Source organism: Hemibagrus wyckioides, linkage group LG14 (genome assembly GCF_019097595.1).
Source record: "Hemibagrus wyckioides isolate EC202008001 linkage group LG14, SWU_Hwy_1.0, whole genome shotgun sequence".
NCBI classification, from domain to species: Eukaryota; Metazoa; Chordata; class Actinopteri; order Siluriformes; family Bagridae; genus Hemibagrus; species Hemibagrus wyckioides.
The window spans coordinates 24,752,900-24,770,399 of record NC_080723.1 but is presented as its reverse complement, the minus strand read 5'-3'; the positions used below and the strand labels follow the sequence as shown (position 1 = coordinate 24,770,399).

Sequence of the window (17,500 nt, the reverse complement as noted above, 5' to 3'; positions counted from 1 at the left end):
TGTGGTAATCAATCCATTCCTGAACCATTTCTGCTTTGTGTCATGGTGCATTATCCTGCTGAAAGAGACCACAGCCATCAGGGAATACCGTTTCCATGAAAGGGTGTAGATGGTCTGGAACAGTACTTAGGTAGGTACGTGGAAAGTATGTGATTTCTTTGGCCAGAAGTGTATGCTTTTAATGAAACCTGATTCTCAGGGAACAGCATCAGAGCTTGTAGTTGTAGTGCTGCTTTCACCATTCCTCTAATCAGAAGGTTTACGACTGTACTGCCGGCTTACAGAGGCTTGTCTACTGGAACTGCAGATCTACAGAAGAACTCTTCATGTGTACTGTATCAAGGCTGACCCTGTGTTCTGACCCCAACTTCCAAAGCTGGAATAGAAGAAAAAAATAAATCCACTATGCTGTAATGATATGTGACTTCTTCCTCTTCTACTTCTTTTTAAAGGAAGATCTGCATCAAGACTCTTCTCTGTTCTGGTGTCTAGTTCCCCTAGATGTCTGAACAGTTCCAGTTCAGTTCCTCCTCTTTAAACAACGTCTCAAAACCTTCCCAGTTCTGAAATACTAAACAAGCACTTAAAACTAAAAAAAGCAGACTGATTGTGTTCTTAGTCTGTGACAAAGAGAAGCAGACACACTGATAAAAAAATCTAATTCAAATTTTATTTATCACATACGAAATCATACACAGTACGACATGTAGTGAAATGCTTTTTACGACTGTCATACTTATGAAGAAAGAATTTAAAGTGTGTGGACAAGAAAAATATAGGGATATAGGTAAAAAATACGTATAGAAAAATAGGAAAAATAAGACTAACATAGTAGAAATTAAAGTCATAATAAATTATGAACAAAAACAATAGTTATGTAAAGCCAACTGTGTGTCAGATATAGATATACAAATATATGTGTATATAAAAATATAAAATATATATTTATAAATAAAAAATATGTATATAATATAAATATAAATAATAATAATATAATACAATATATATATATATATATATATATATATATATATATATATATATATATATATTATTTATAAAATAATATATAAATAAAATATATACACTATATTGCCAAAAGTATTTGCTCACCTGCCTTGACTCGCATATGAACTTAAGTGACATCCCATTCCTAATCCATAGGGTTCAATATGACGTCGGTCCACCCTTTGCAGCTATAACAGCTTCAACTCTTCTGGGAAGGCTGTCCACAAGGTTTAGGAGTGTGTTTATGGGAATTTTTGACCATTCTTCCAGAAGCGCATTTGTGAGGTCACACACTGATGTTGGACGAGAAGGCCTGGCTCTCAGTCTCCGCTCTAATTCATCCCAAAGGTGTTCTATCGGGTTGAGGTCAGGACTCTGTGCAGGCCAGTCAAGTTCATCCACACCAGACTCTGTCATCCATGTCTTTATGGACCTTGCTTTGGTCACTGGTGCACAGTCATGTTGGAAGAGGAAGGGGCCAGCTCCAAACTGTTCCCACAAAGTTGGGAGCATGGAATTGTCCAAAATGTCTTGGTATGCTGAAGCATTCAGAGTTCCTTTCACTGGAACTAAGGGGCCAAGCCCAGCTCCTGAAAAACAACCCCACACCATAATCCCCCCTCCACCAAACTTTACACTTGGCACAATGCAGTCAGACAAGTACCGTTCTCCTGGCAACCGCCAAACCCAGACTCGTCCATCAGATTGCCAGATGGAGAAGCGCGATTCGTCACTCCAGAGAACGCGTCTCCACTGCTCTAGAGTCCAGTGGCGGCGTGCTTTACACCACTGCATCCGACGCTTTGCATTGCACTTGGTGATGTATGGCTTGGATGCAGCTGCTCGGCCATGGAAACCCATTCCATGAAGCTCTCTGCGCACTGTTCTTGAGCTAATCTGAAGGCCACATGAAGTTTGGAGGTCTGTAGCGATTGACTCTGCAGAAAGTTGGCGACCTCTTCGCACTATGCGCCTCAGCATCCGCTGACCCCGCTCCGTCAGTTTACGTGGCCTACCACTTCGTGGCTGAGTTGCTGTCGTTCCCAAACACTTCCACGTTCTTATAATACAGCTGACAGTTGACTGTGGAATATTTAGGAGCGAGGAAATTTCACGACTGGATTTGTTGCACAGGTGGCATCCTATCACAGTTCCACGCTGGAATTCACTGAGCTCCTGAGAGCGACCCATTCTTTCACAAATGTTTGTAAAAACAGTCTGCATGCCTAGGTGCTTGATTTTATACACCTGTGGCCATGGAAGTGATTGGAACACCTGATTCTGATTATTTGGATGGGTGAGCGAATACTTTTGGCAATATAGTGTATGTATAAACATCTATAGTAGTATAGTATAATATATATAGTATATAGTATATACATATATTATATATGTATATGTATAGACACTTCTTAGATCATATAAAAGTTTCTTGATAAATCTGTGGATAAGTGCCAGATGCTAGAAATGTAATGTGAACTTGTGTGGAGATGAATCAACATTTGTGAGTTTAAAAGCTTGTATCCTCTTGGTTTTGTTTTTGGGCTGCTACAAAGAGTTACAGCACAAACTGCTTCATATCAATCAGCCACAATCCCATAAACACATGAACTCCTGACTTTATCAGCATGGACTCTGCACTGTAGTGTTTCACTGGCTATGTCTTATCTTTCAGGCCTGGATCAAACAAGTTTTCACTCAACTTGAGTGTAAGAGCAGATGTACAATAGCTGACTGGACGAAGCGTCACACTCACACCTGAAGATTACCATCAAACATTTTAAACCAAATATTTTACTGACATGAATCTGTTTCACTTTTCCCTCCTGGAGGATGTGGTAGTGACACTGAGATGACATTAAAGCTGTAAAACAATAAAGTCAAAGTTGTGTGATAAAGCTGCAGAAGTTACTCAACAAACAAGGTTATGCTTTAAGTTTACGCACAGCTGAAATTACACATGTGAATTCTTCAGACTTTAAGGTCATAGGCTGTGGTCAGAGATCAGGGTCAGAGGTCAGCTGTGGAACAGAACCACAAAAGCTTAAACCTGAACTGGTGATTGAACCTCATATCAGAATGATATAAATAACTGGTGTGTAAATGTACAGAATCATGTTTCCTTGTGGTTCATGGAGATTAATCCGGTTCAGCTGGTTTTCACAGAGAGAATGAGGAGGAGCTCATTGAGAAAACAAGATGGAAAATAATATATAATGGTGCATGGCCTCTTAGGACATCCATACTACTATTAATATATTTCTATTCTTTATTTTATCCTTTTGTTATTTTTGAGTTTATTTTCATGACTCAGACATAAAGAATAAAGATTAATGAATAAAGGTCGATAAAGAATCTCACTGTGTACGGTTGTTTATGTGACGAATTAAAGTTGAATTTATTCTGTGGAGAGAAAACAAAACTTTTGAAAACATCTTGATTTCTTATTTTCGGTTTTCTTTCTTTAGATTGTAAGTGAGTGCATGATGTCTAGATCATTATTCAACACATGAACACAGTAAACCTCTGGAACTGGTTCAACTGGTTTCATTCTGCTGAAATGACTTTGGCAAGAATTTTACTAATCACTTCACACTGCTGTGGAATTCACTTACAGTGTACTGGAATAACTCTCGGTCTGATCTCGCCTCATATCATGGTATCAGACACACTTTTGATCTTTATGTCCAGTTTGAAAACTCAATTCAATTTATTTGTATAATGTTTTAAACAATGGACATTGTCTCAAAGCAGCTTTACAGTAGTTTAGAAAAAAAACAAACCTAGAGTTAAAGTTTAAAGTAAAGTTACTATTTATCTCTAAAACTGGTTCTAATACACACTGAAAGCTTCAGTTTAGCTCAGACTCACAGACAGAACATCAGTCATACTCTTACTACTGATTGAAAACATTCCAGTCAGAATGGAACACCAGTGTACCGGGGAAAAGAGTTAAAAGTTCATCCGATAATTTGTGGGTTTTTACCAAATCACACTTTAGTCTTTTATTGTTAGACCATCTGGCACCGGACACAGCTGTGGTCATGATGACAAGCCACTTTTCATGGCCGTGACTAACTTTTACATTGTTATGTCCCTTTTGTTCTATTTCTTCGTTGTTTGCTCTGCCTTGACACTGCTAGTGAGTTATATACAGTACACGTTAATAAGAGAATATCGGTGTGTGTTCATTTGAGTGTTTGACTGTGAGAGACGATTGTTGTTTGTTAGTGTGCTTATCCTAACCACTAATACTGACTACCTCCTGTTCCTTCACCTTAATTCTGGATTGCTGTTGGACCTGTTTTCTTACCACTGTTAATAATTTTATAAGGCATTTTGGGGAGGTAGGGAGAGTGACGCCATTTTCTTTGTTGGAACCTTTTATAGAGTGTTTTTTTTTTTTGAAAATGAGTTGTTTTTTGTGTGTTATTTTGGCCTTGTCGGCTCCCAAAGCTAAATTCCCCCAGTTGTACTGTAAACCCATTGTTTTCATTAAAATACAGCATTTACGCCTTTTTTCATATCTCTCCCGTGTCATCTACTCTTTCATTTGGTGCCTTTACCCTAGACGGGGTGTAACACCGTACTGGATTCCATGCGGTTTTGTGTCACAGGATTTCGCATCAGAGAAAAGAAAAGTAAGCTTTGAGATTAAGGAGAGCTGGAGCAGATAGAAGCTGATGATCTAGAGCATCATGAGAGGGTGTCATAGCAACCGTCATCGTGGCTTCACCTCCCAAAAGAAACGGAGGAGAAGAACAAGGATTTTCTTTTTCCATCAAAGGAGAAATGGAAAGAGGAAATCGATTCTTAAATCTTAAACAGAAGACACTGCTGCAGATGTGAGTCTGGTTTCTGGAGATGTTCTCTCGACTGCACTGAGGAAAACTGATGCTTCCTTAGCAAACACATATTCTCATTTACACAGGGGGTGTGGCTTCCTGATCTCAGAGTGTACAGAACTGAGCTGTAAACAACAGCATTGTTCAATGAAGCCAGAAGTTAACACTCACTCTCAACCTCGAGTTATTTTAAACACAAACACTTCTAACTTATAAGCAACATGTAATGCTTAGAAATGGTAGTGACTACGCCAAAGCAGCATCTTTCCCCAGCTTCTTTCTCGTGGTCAGATGAACTGAACTGAAACAGAGGGTGACTTTCTGCTGGTGCGGTTGCTGTGATGGTGATAACAGTGTCTAAAGGTTAGAAAGAAAGAAGAAAAGAAAGAAACAGTGAAAACAATCCAAATCATCACAACGTAAGGACTGTGAGCGAGGCTACGGAAGACAGAGAGAAAAACAAGACACAGCATGGCCGTGAACTTCACTGAACTGAGTGTGGCGCTGGTGAGACATGTGACCAGGTCATGTGACATGCAGGGGCTGATGGGTAATGTAGTCCAGCGCTGATTCAACAGAACCCTGACGCACACACTGTACACGCAAAGTATTTACAGCATTCGCATCTTTCAGAAAAAATAACACAAAAATGATTTTTATTAGAAATTGATTACACAAATGCAAGATTTAACCAGTTTTTAAACTTTTGTTGTAATAGTGACATATAAATAAGAAAAGTGTGTGTTTTAAATGTTAGAGGTGTGTTTGTGTCTGTGTGTGTGTGTGTTTGTGTGTCTGTGTGTGTGTGTGTGTGTGTGTATACATTGCTTTATCTGACTGAAAAATCCCTGATCACATCACAGCTACATAAACCAGAAGAGCTGGATTTCTGTATACTGTAGGTGTGTGTGTGTGTGTGTGTGTGTGACCAATACTCAGGTTTAATGTTTTAAAATATTCTTATATTCAAGGAGTATCTATCTATCTATCTATCTATCTATCTATCTATCTATCTATCTATCTATCTATCTATCTATCTATCTATCTATCTATCTATCTATCTATCTATCTAAAATGCAGGTTGTAATATTCTCTGATTTATTTCTGTTCTTGGTTCTGTTTATAAAAATAAAGCCGTAAGAGCAGTAAAGAGTCTGAACTGAATACAGCAGCACTGAGTGAAAATGTCCCAGTTTGTGTGGATTTTTCTTTTATTTTAATCCAAATTTAAATGAAAGTTATATAGGATGGGTAACATGGTGTTCATCTAAAGGTTATACTGAGGATGTTGTGAATATTATGATTTTAATGTTAAATCACATTACAGATTTTTCACAGTAAATATTTTTATTTCCATCCACATATTTTTAGGAAAAACCCTGGATGTAAAGACAAAAGCAAAATGTCACTTTTCATCCGATAGAAAGACATGCATATAAACCATAATTAATACAAGTCACGTGATTTCTCCTCAACAAACCATCTGAGTTGAGTAAGTTCAGATAGATGACGTGCATCGTAAGTGAAGAAAACAGACACATATTCTGGCATCAGACCAAACACACCCACATTCACACAGTGGGCGTGGCTTCCTGATACCTGTACAGAGCTGTTCAGATATCAGGAGCTGTAAACAAGCACACAGGAAACCTGAGGCCTCGGTCTGGGGACTGACGCAGAAGCCATACATGCAGAAATATGAAGTTAACATACATTTTTAACCTCGAGTTATTTTAAGTGTTAAGTGTTGAGTGTAAAAGTCACACTCTGCAGTGTTTATAGAGCTTCTCATGCTCTGGGACTGGACAGAAGGTGGTGAGAAAGTGAAGGTTTCTTTTGAGAAAGAAACACTGCTTCATTCACAAATGTATTATGTGATATTCTTATGCAGTGATTTAAAATGGATGGAAATTGAATCCACTGATGCTCAAAATTGATCTTTATCTTTATTTAACAGACCTCACAAATCAGTAAGAAGAAAAGCCTGAAATCCATCATCACTGCTGTAACAGTAACACTGTGGAGTTCTGATTGTTTTCATTTCTTTCATCATCTGTCGTTTTTTCCCCCGTTTCTATTGTTTGTAATCTGTCTCTTTGTGGCTGAGGTTGTTCTTCACAGCGTGATTTAATCAGCAGAATTGAGCGTGAGTTTCTTTTTCATTTCTCTGTGAGAGTGAGTTCACGGCAGTGATGGGAGTGTGGACGCTGTTACACTGCCACCGTGAGTTTTACACGTTACACACATCACTAAACACCGCATTAAACATATATATATACAGGACATAAACAAGGCTTTAGACAGAAAGATAAGATGATACACTGATCAGGCATAACATTATGACCACCTGCCTAATATTGTGTTGGTCCCCCTTTTGCTGCTAAAACATCCCTGACCCATCCTGCACTGTGTATTCTGACCCTTTCTATCAGAACCATTAACTTCTTCAGCAATTTGAGCAACAGTAGCTCGTCTGTTGGATCGGATCACACGGGGACCTTACTGACCACTGCAGACCGGGAACACCCCACAAGAGCTGCAGTTTTGGAGATGCTCTGATCCAGTGGTCTAGCCATCACAATTTGGCCCTTTTGGTCAAACTCGCTCAAATCTTTACACTTGTCCATTTTTCCTGCTTCTAACATCAACTTTGAGGACAAAATGTTCACTTGCTGTCTAATATATCCCACCCACTAACAGGTGCCATGATGAGGAGATACTCAGTCGTATACACTACACTGGTCAGTGGTCATAATGTTATGGCTGATTGGTGTATGTCCTGTAGTGTTGCCTGCCTGTGAGGGTGAAACAATGTGTAAACATTTATTGTAAATCTATTTATGTATAAAGTAAACGATATGAAGTGGGAAAACATCCTGACTCATTTTATATCAGACTCACAGACAGAACATCATTCATTTCTTTGCACTGATTGAAAACGTCCAGTATGAATAGAACACCAGTGTACTGGGAAAGAGTGTTCATCAGATCATTTGTGGTTTTTACACAGAATCTCCTGCAGACGGCTGTGGTCATGATGATATCGCAAACGAAATGGAGGAGAAGAACAACAATTTTTTTCTATCAAAGAAACAGAAAGAGGATATTGATTCTTACATTTTAAACAGAAAATAAAGCTAGGTGACAAATTAGCTACGAGTTAACTATGTGATTAATGTAGGTAAGATGTGTTTAGCCTCCGGTTTAACACACTGCTGCAGATTCTGGAGATGTTCAGCTCAAACACACTCAACTGCACAGAGGAAAACAAACAAGCACATATTCACACTCCCACAGGAAGTATAGCTTTCTGATCTCTGACCTGACTGGAAACAAGAGCGCCAGAAACCTGAGGTCTAGATCCCATGCATGTAGAATTTTTTGTTTCATTAAAACCAAAAGTTAACCCACACTTTCAACCTCGAGTTGTTTTCATAAAGTGTTGAGTGTGACAGTCTCTCTGCAGTGTTTATAAAGCTTTTCATGTATTTATTCTGAGAAAATCAGTGCTTTTAGAAGCCATAAATACATGAGAGTGTTACAGTAAGAGCTGGCTTTGTGACTGGACCGAAGGTTATGAGTTTAAATCCCAGAACTGATCGTGTAAAACTGAGTGTGTGACGCCACACCTGGGTGTGTAGGTGTGTTTACCTGCTTTAACATTAACATTCCTGAATTAAATCAGCAGGTCATTATCTTCCACTGTGGAAAATTTAATTGTACTTTACATCAGCAACAGTAACATCAGCTAAATGGAAATGTAAATAACGTGAGTAATGTTTTTTCCTCCCTCTGTATGTTTGTACACATATAACCATAAGATCACACTTTAACATAATATTACAAATATTATTTTCTTCTCTGGAATATTCCACCAGAATGCAGCAGAAGGTGTTGATTAATTCTCTCTACCAGCAGCTCTGACTGTAGCACAGGTTTATATTAATGCACTCACTCTGATACCTGATTGTTTCCATAGCAACTGCTCATTGACAGTGACGTGTTGTTGGACCTCAGAGTCCGTCTCTGAGTGGACACATCGCAGGGTGGTCTAGGGTCTTCTCCAGTGACCTATAATTTACTATTTTCTTGAAAATTAAACAGAATGATAAATAATAGAAACTTCTTCAGGCTTGGATGAGAAGGAGCAGACTTGGCTTTATTGCAGTCAGATAAATCTTCAGATGTCTTTAGCAACAAAAAACAAAAATTACACCCAAAAAGACTCGAAGCATCGGCTCAGTGCAGTCAGCTGCAATGTCTTGCAAAATATTCCCTCTAATTATTCTAACAGTATTGTGCTATAGCCTCCTAGCCACCTCCGACCTCCTTCTTTCTTGACTAATCCTCTCATTTGTTCTCTCCATGTTCTACCTGATGTTTCTCTTGAGGAACTTTTGAATTTAAGCTTCTAAAAAAACTCAGAGTGAGACACGGACATAGTGCTGAGTTCACGTTCTTATTCACTCTGTCTAAATGATACTGTATTCTATATCATGAGAAGTTGGTTACTTAACATGTAACTCTCACCTAAATGTAAGAAAAGAATATATATATAAATATATATACTCACATTATAATGCCAAAAGTATTGGGACACCCCTCCAGATCATTGTGTCCAGGTGTTGTTTTTCAGGGGTTGGACTCGGACCCTTAGTTCCAGTGAAAGGAACTCTTAATGCTTCAGCTTCATACCAAGACATTTTGGACAATTTCATGCTCTTTGTGGGAACAGTTTGGGGATGACCCCTTCCTGTTCCAACACCAGTGACCAAAGCAAGGTCCATAAAGACATGGATGAGTGAGTTTGGTGTGGAGGAACTTGACTGGCCTGCACAGAGTCCTGACCTCAACCCCATAGAACACCTTTGGGATGAATTAGAGTGGAGACTGTGAGACAGACCTTCTCATCCAACATCAGTGTGTGACCTCACAAATGCGCTTCTAGAGGAACGGTCAAAAATTCCCATAAACACACTCCTAAACCTTGTGGAAAGCCTTCCCAGAAGAGTTGAAGCTGTTATAGCTGTTTAAATGTGCATGTAAAGGCAGACGTCCCAGTTTTGGCCTGGCTCACAGTCTCCACTCTAATTCATCCCAAAAGTGATCTTACATTTAAATAATTAATGCTATAGCCCTCTCTGACTCCTTTTTCTCTGTCACTCTCTCAAGCTCCAGCAAGTTAATCATGATGAAGTACATCAAGTTTAACAATATTCATGCATAGATGACATCAATCATATCACAAAACGATCATTTATCAAAACTATCAACAGATACAAAGCCATAGTTTTAACACAACCTGTACTTAACTGCAGTTTACTGTTATAAAATAGAGACCTAATCTAATTGATTAATCAATAAAGGGTGTGGCAGAGCTTCATGACTTCTTATTTCCCATATTTGTTTTAGTTGCTAAAGGCTAAATAACGTCTTTTATTTTTATTTGGCTTTGTCTAAAAAACTACGTGTATATATATATATGTTTTTTAGACAAAGCCATCTTTTTTCATCATTTCCTTCATCTTTGCACATTCAGCTCCGAGCCTGCTTTACAATAGAATTCTCGCGGATTATTCTTGTTTCTTCTAAATGGATAAGTTTAATTTTTTTTTATGGACTCTTTCACTTTAGCTCATGCTTTAATTTACTGTTTCAGAATATTGATGATGATGATAAAACTGGATTGATCCAACAGTGTGGAAATTTAATTGTCACAGAAGTTTAACAGACAGTTAATATGGAGGTATTTAGCCTAAAAGAAAGAAAGAAAGAAAGAAAGAAAGAAAGAAAGAAAGAAAGAAAGAAAGAAAGAAAGAAAGAAAAAGAAAGAATTGCGTGTTCGTGCATGCATACTGCATGACCTTTTGACTGCCTCTGTAGCTGTGGTTAGTTTTGGAATAAACTCTTCTCCTACTCTGGAATCTGCTGGCTGCTGTGGTTAGCTCTTCACACCTACTGCTGTAGTGCTCTTCATAGGAACACGATGTCTAGCACACCTCCTCAGTCAGAGCTGGTTACTGCTATCTAGCTTTTTTCAAAAGGTAGATGTGGTATCTCTGGGTGTTCTTTCTGTGCAAAGTCCTTATTATTTGATAACAACTCATCTGTTTAACTTCTCATAATAATATTTATGATGCTATTATAAGACTTAAGTAAAACTAAGTAAAATTGTCAGAATAACCTCAGCAGTGTACAGCGACGTTCCACTGATAATAAACATGTTAAAGGTGTGTAATCGTTGATATGAGGTATTTTTTGTAAGATGTTTGTGTATGATGTGTGGAAGGAGTCTCCAGTGTCAGAGCTGTGAATCAGGGCAACTTTAGGTTTTCTCACATCTTCAGATTTCTCTGCTTTGTGTTGTTTTTTGTGTTATAAACTTTAAGAAAAAGAATAAAGAGAGGCTGCTGAGGGAACAGCTGCTTAGAGCTGCTATAACAGGAAGTAAGATTAAATGTAAGTATAAACAGATAAAAATTATGATATGAGAAAATATTCAGCATTGAGATGGAGTAACTCACATCATCTATATTCAGTTTGTTTTTATTTATGTTGTGTATAAACAGAGAAACAGTCAGCGCTCTTACAGAACATCTTTATCAACAGTAAAAAGTTCATTATGTACAAATTAAAATACAAAAGTTACTTTATACAAAAAAAACCCTAAACATCAAAAGGTCATAAATGATACAAGCAGAAGAGACACATTTATACAATAATTCAGATGAATAATAATATTAATAATCATCCCAACACACTGCTACAGGTTTATCACAAAATTCAACACACACGTGTATAGAGACCAGCGCGCCCCCTGGTGTTCGGATCAGGAGGAGGCGGCCTGGGTAGGGAACATGGCACATGGATCATCATACAGGAAGAAGTAATAAATGAACTAATGATATCCTCAAATGCTGCTTTCCATATTACTGTACATTACACAAACTTCATCACAGCTTATGATCTTTATCATTAAACATGGATTAAATAAAATCATTTGTAATTATTTTACAGTACAATTAATACAGTACAATAAAACTGCATAAATTATACAGTGTGTTTTTATAAAATATTTTTACTTCACACTAGTTGAAGAGTTGAAATGAAACCTTCATGTCAGCCATCAGTTCTCATCCATGTCACTGGAGTCAGGGGGAAAATGTGTATTCAATTTTCTGCTAAATAGTGTAGCACTGGCACGGCGTAGCGGACACCTAATGAAGGTTTATAACCACTGAACACTCACTCAGTACATATCCACTATAAATACTTTGTGTGGAAAATTGTGATTAGTACCTCTCTCTCTCTCCCCCTCCCTCACACACACACACACACACACCTATTTAAAAGGTTAAAACAGGAAGTAAAGCAGGTCACATGTTCTCCACTCCTCGGATTCTTCGAGCCAGCTGGATGTCTTTGGGGTACAGAGTCACACGCTTAGCATGAATCGCACACAGATTAGCATCGGAGAAGAGACGGACAAGGAACGCCTCTGTAGCCTGAGACACACACACAAAATCTAATGGGTAATCTTATACAGTTCTACATATGGACTACTGAACATTATATATTATATATATATATATTATGTGTGTGTGTGTGTGTGTGTGTGTGTGTGTGTGTGTGTATACAGCACCTCCTGCAGGGCCAAGAGAGCATAGGCCTGCCACATCAGATTCTCCCTGCTGAATATCTGACACACCTCCCTCACCTCCAGAGAGAGAGAGAGAGAGAGAGAGAGAGAGAGAGAGAGAGAGAGAGAGAGAGAGAGAGAGAGAGAGAGACAGAGAGAGAGAGTTTTGTTAATTGTTGTGTACCCTGTGTGTGTGTGTGTGTGTGTGTGTGCGCAGTGGTGTCCAATACTGACTGAGAAGTGCAAAACACAATAACAAATCCAAAAACACGAGGACGAATCAGACAAAGAGGAAAATATAGTATAGTGTATTCGGTAGAGTGTGTGAATGGAATTCTGACCTCTGATTGGATGAGACATCTGTCACTCAGGATATACAGGAAGTAGGAAATTGTGTCTCTAACTTTATTTCTTGTACATGTGTGGAGTTCTGCCTTCACTTTAAAACATTTTTTTAAAATTTAAATCTTTTAAAGAAAATAAACATTATATATTATATATAACATATATTTATCTTTATAAGAAAACAGAGTTCTTTCAGCTCTACTGTGGTGAAGGACGTTCATATGGTCAGTGTGATGTTGGATATACTGGTAGTGTATCATGGAGTAAAGATTAGTTTATCTCTAAAAACACACCTGAAGAACGCAGGAATGTTGGGAAGAGCAAACTATTCCAGATTAAAGGATATAAGGAGCGCTATAAGAGCAGAGCTGTGTTCATACACACACCAATCCACCTTCTACTGCTGCAGATACTGCTGGACTTCCTGTTTATTTTAGATTTATTACTGTGTTCTGCACTTCTCATCCACTGTAGTCTGAAGCTCTAGGAGAACTTTCTGGAAGTCGGGAATTCTTTTCATTTACAATTGGAGAATTGTGGAAGATTCTGGAATTTTGAAAATACTCAACACTAAGAGCGTAAATGATCGTATATCTTTCATGTTCACATTTGTAAGTGAGTGTGTGATATAGAAATTCAAAGTGTTAACTGCTTTGTTTAAAAAGCCAAGAGGGGTGTGGCTGAGAGGGGTGTGGCTGAGAGGGGTGTGGCTGAGAGGGGTGTGGATTCCAGTGAAAGATCCTGGGAACTCTCTAACCTAATAACGGCTTATTCAATTAAAGACATATAATCACAAGACACAAGTACTCAGTGTGTGTGTGTGTGTGTGTGTGTGTGTGTGTGTGTGTGTGTGTGTTTGTGTGTGTGTACCAGGCGTGAAAATGGTCCTTTACGCAGCAGCAGGTCTGTAGACTTCTGATACTTTCGGATCTCCATGAGAGCTCTCATTCCCGGGCGAAACCTCCGCTTCTTCCTCGGTGACGCCTCTGAACAGAAACACACACCTAGAATCAGAACCACACACTGCCACACGCGCGCACACACACACACACACTGCCACACGCGCGCGCACACACACACACACACACTGCCACACGCGCGCACACACACACACACTGCCACACACACACTGCCACACGCACACTGCCACACGCGCGCGCACACACACACACACACACGCACACTGCCACACGCGCGCACACTGCCACACGCGCACACACACACACACACACACTGCCACACGCACACTGCCACACGCGCGCACACACACACACTGCCACACGCGCGCACACACACACACACACACTGCCACACGCACACTGCCACACGCACACTGCCACACGCGCGCACACACACACACACTGCCACACGCACACTGCCACACGCGCGCACACACACACACACTGCCGCACACACACGCGCACACACACATGCACACTGCCACACACACACTGCCACACTGCCACACGCACACTGCCACACGCGCGCACACACACACACACTGCCACACGCACACACACTGCCACACACGCACACACACACACTGCCACACGCACGCGCACACACACACACACTGCCACACGCACACTGCCACACGCACGCGCACACTGCCGCACACACACACACACTGCCGCACACACACACACACTGCCGCACACACACGCGCACACACACACGCACACTGCCACACGCACACTGCCGCACACACACACACACTGCCGCACACACACGCGCACACTGCCACACACACACTGCCACACGCACACTGCCGCACACACACACACTGCCACACGCACGCACACACACTGCCACACGCACGCACACACGCACACACACACACACACACACGCACACTGCCACACGCACGCACACACACACACACTGCCACACGCACACACACACTGCCGCACGCACACACACACTGCCGCACGCACACACACTGCCACACACACACTGCCACACGCACGCACACACACACACACTGCCGCACACACACACACACTGCCGCACACACACGCGCACACACACACGCACACTGCCACACACACACTGCCACACGCACACACGCACACTGCCACACGCACACACACACTGCCGCACGCACACACACACTGCCGCACGCACACGCGCACACACACACGCACACTGCCACACGCACACTGCCACACGCACACTGCCACACGCACACACACACTGCCGCACACACACGCGCACACTGCCACACGCACACTGCCGCACACACACGCACACACACACGCACACTGCCACACGCACGCACACACACACACACACACACACACTGCCACATGCACACACACACTGCCGCACACACACACGCACACTGCCACACACACTGCCGCACGCACACACACACTGCCGCACGCACACACACGCACACTGCCACACACACACTGCCACACGCACGCACAAACACACACACTGCCACACACGCACACACTGCCACACGCGCGCGCACACACTGCCACACACACTGCCACACGCACGCCCACACACTGCCACACGCGCGCGCACACACTGCCACACGCGCGCACACACACTGCCACACGCGCGCACACACACTGCCACACGCGCGCACACACACTGCCACACGCGCACACACTGCCACACGCGCGCACACACACACACACTGCCACACGCACACACACTGCCACACGCGCGCGCGCACACTGCCACACGCGCGCACGCACACTGCCACACGCGCGCACACACACTGCCACACGCGCGCACACACACTGCCACACGCGCGCACACACACTGCCACACGCGCGCGCACACACTGCCACACGCACGCACAAACACACACACTGCCACACGCACGCACAAACACACACACTGCCACACACACGCACACACTGCCACACACACGCACACACTGCCACACGCACGCCCACACACACACACTGCCACACGCGCGCGCGCACACTGCCACACGCGCGCGCACACACACACACTGCCACACGCGCACACACTGCCACACGCGCACACACTGCCACACGCGCACACACACTGCCACACACTGCCACACACTGCCACACACACACTGCCACACGTGCTCACACACACGCACTGGCACACACTGCCACACGCGCACACACTGCCACATGCGCACACACTGCCACACGCGCACACACACTGCCACACACTGCCACACACACACTGCCACACGTGCTCACACACACGCACTGGCACACGCGCGCACACGCACTGCCATACGCGCGCACGCACTGCCACACGCGCGCACACACACTGCCACACGCGCGCACACACACTGCCACACGCGCGCACACACACTGCCACACGCGCGCACACACACTGCCACACGCGCGCACACACACTGCCACACGCGCGCACACACACTGCCACACACGCACACACAGCCACACGCGCGCACACGCACTGCCACACGCGCGCACACGCACTGCCACACGCGCGCACACGCACTGCCACACGCGCGCACACACACTGCCACACGCGCGCACACACACTGCCACACGCGCGCACACACACTGCCACACGCGCGCACACACACTGCCACACGCGCGCACACACACTGCCACACGCGCGCACACACTGCCACACGCGCGCACACACACTGCCACACGCGCGCACACTGCCACACGCGCGCACACACACACACACTGCCACACGCGCGCACACACTGCCACACGCGCGCGCACACACACACACTGCCACACGCGCACACACTGCCACACGCGCACACACTGCCACACGCGCACACACACTGCCACACACACACTGCCACACGTGCTCACACACACGCACTGGCACACACTGCCACACGCGCACACACTGCCACATGCGCACACACTGCCACACGCGCACACACTGCCACACACACACTGCCACACGTGCTCACACACACGCACTGGCACACGCGCGCACACGCACTGCCATACGCGCGCACGCACTGCCACACGCGCGCACACACACTGCCACACGCGCGCACACACACTGCCACACGCGCGCACACACACTGCCACACGCGCGCACACACACTGCCACACGCGCGCACACACACTGCCACACGCGCGCACACACACTGCCACACACGCACACACAGCCACACGCGCGCACACGCACTGCCACACGCGCGCACACGCACTGCCACACGCGCGCACACAGCCACACGCGCTGCCACACACACACACTGCCATACGTGCGCACACACTGCCACACGCGCGCACACACACACACACTGCCATACGTGCGCACACACACACACACTGCCATACGTGCGCACACACTGCCACACGCGCGCACACACACACACACTGCCACACGTGCACACACTGCCACACGCGCACACACACTGCCACACACACACTGCCACACGTGCTCACACACACACACTGGCACACGCGCGCCCACACGCGCGCACACGCACTGCCACACACACACACACACTGCCACACGCGCGCACACACTGCCACACGCGCGCACACACACTGCCACACGCGCGCGCACACACACACACTGCCACACGCGCACACACTGCCACACGCGCACACACACTGCCACACACTGCCACACACACACTGCCACACGTGCTCACACACACGCACTGGCACACGCGCGCACACGCACTGCCACACGCGCACACGCACTGCCACACGCGCGCACA

General features: G+C 43.9%; 1 protein-coding gene across 1 annotated transcript in view; it reads right to left on the bottom strand.

The window, feature by feature from the left end:
* Positions 1–11,393: 11,393 nt before the first annotated feature.
* Positions 11,394–17,500, bottom strand: part of LOC131364352 (histone H3-like centromeric protein A) — a 10,104-nt gene continuing 3,997 nt past the window's right edge. The window contains exons 3-5 of the mRNA XM_058407482.1: positions 13,708–13,823; positions 12,496–12,570; positions 11,394–12,358 (exon numbers count right to left, since the gene is read on the bottom strand). Of these exons, the coding sequence (XP_058263465.1) occupies positions 12,230–12,358; positions 12,496–12,570; positions 13,708–13,823 (320 nt within the window). The 3' untranslated portion in view covers positions 11,394–12,229. The remainder of the gene's footprint in view (positions 12,359–12,495; positions 12,571–13,707; positions 13,824–17,500) is intronic.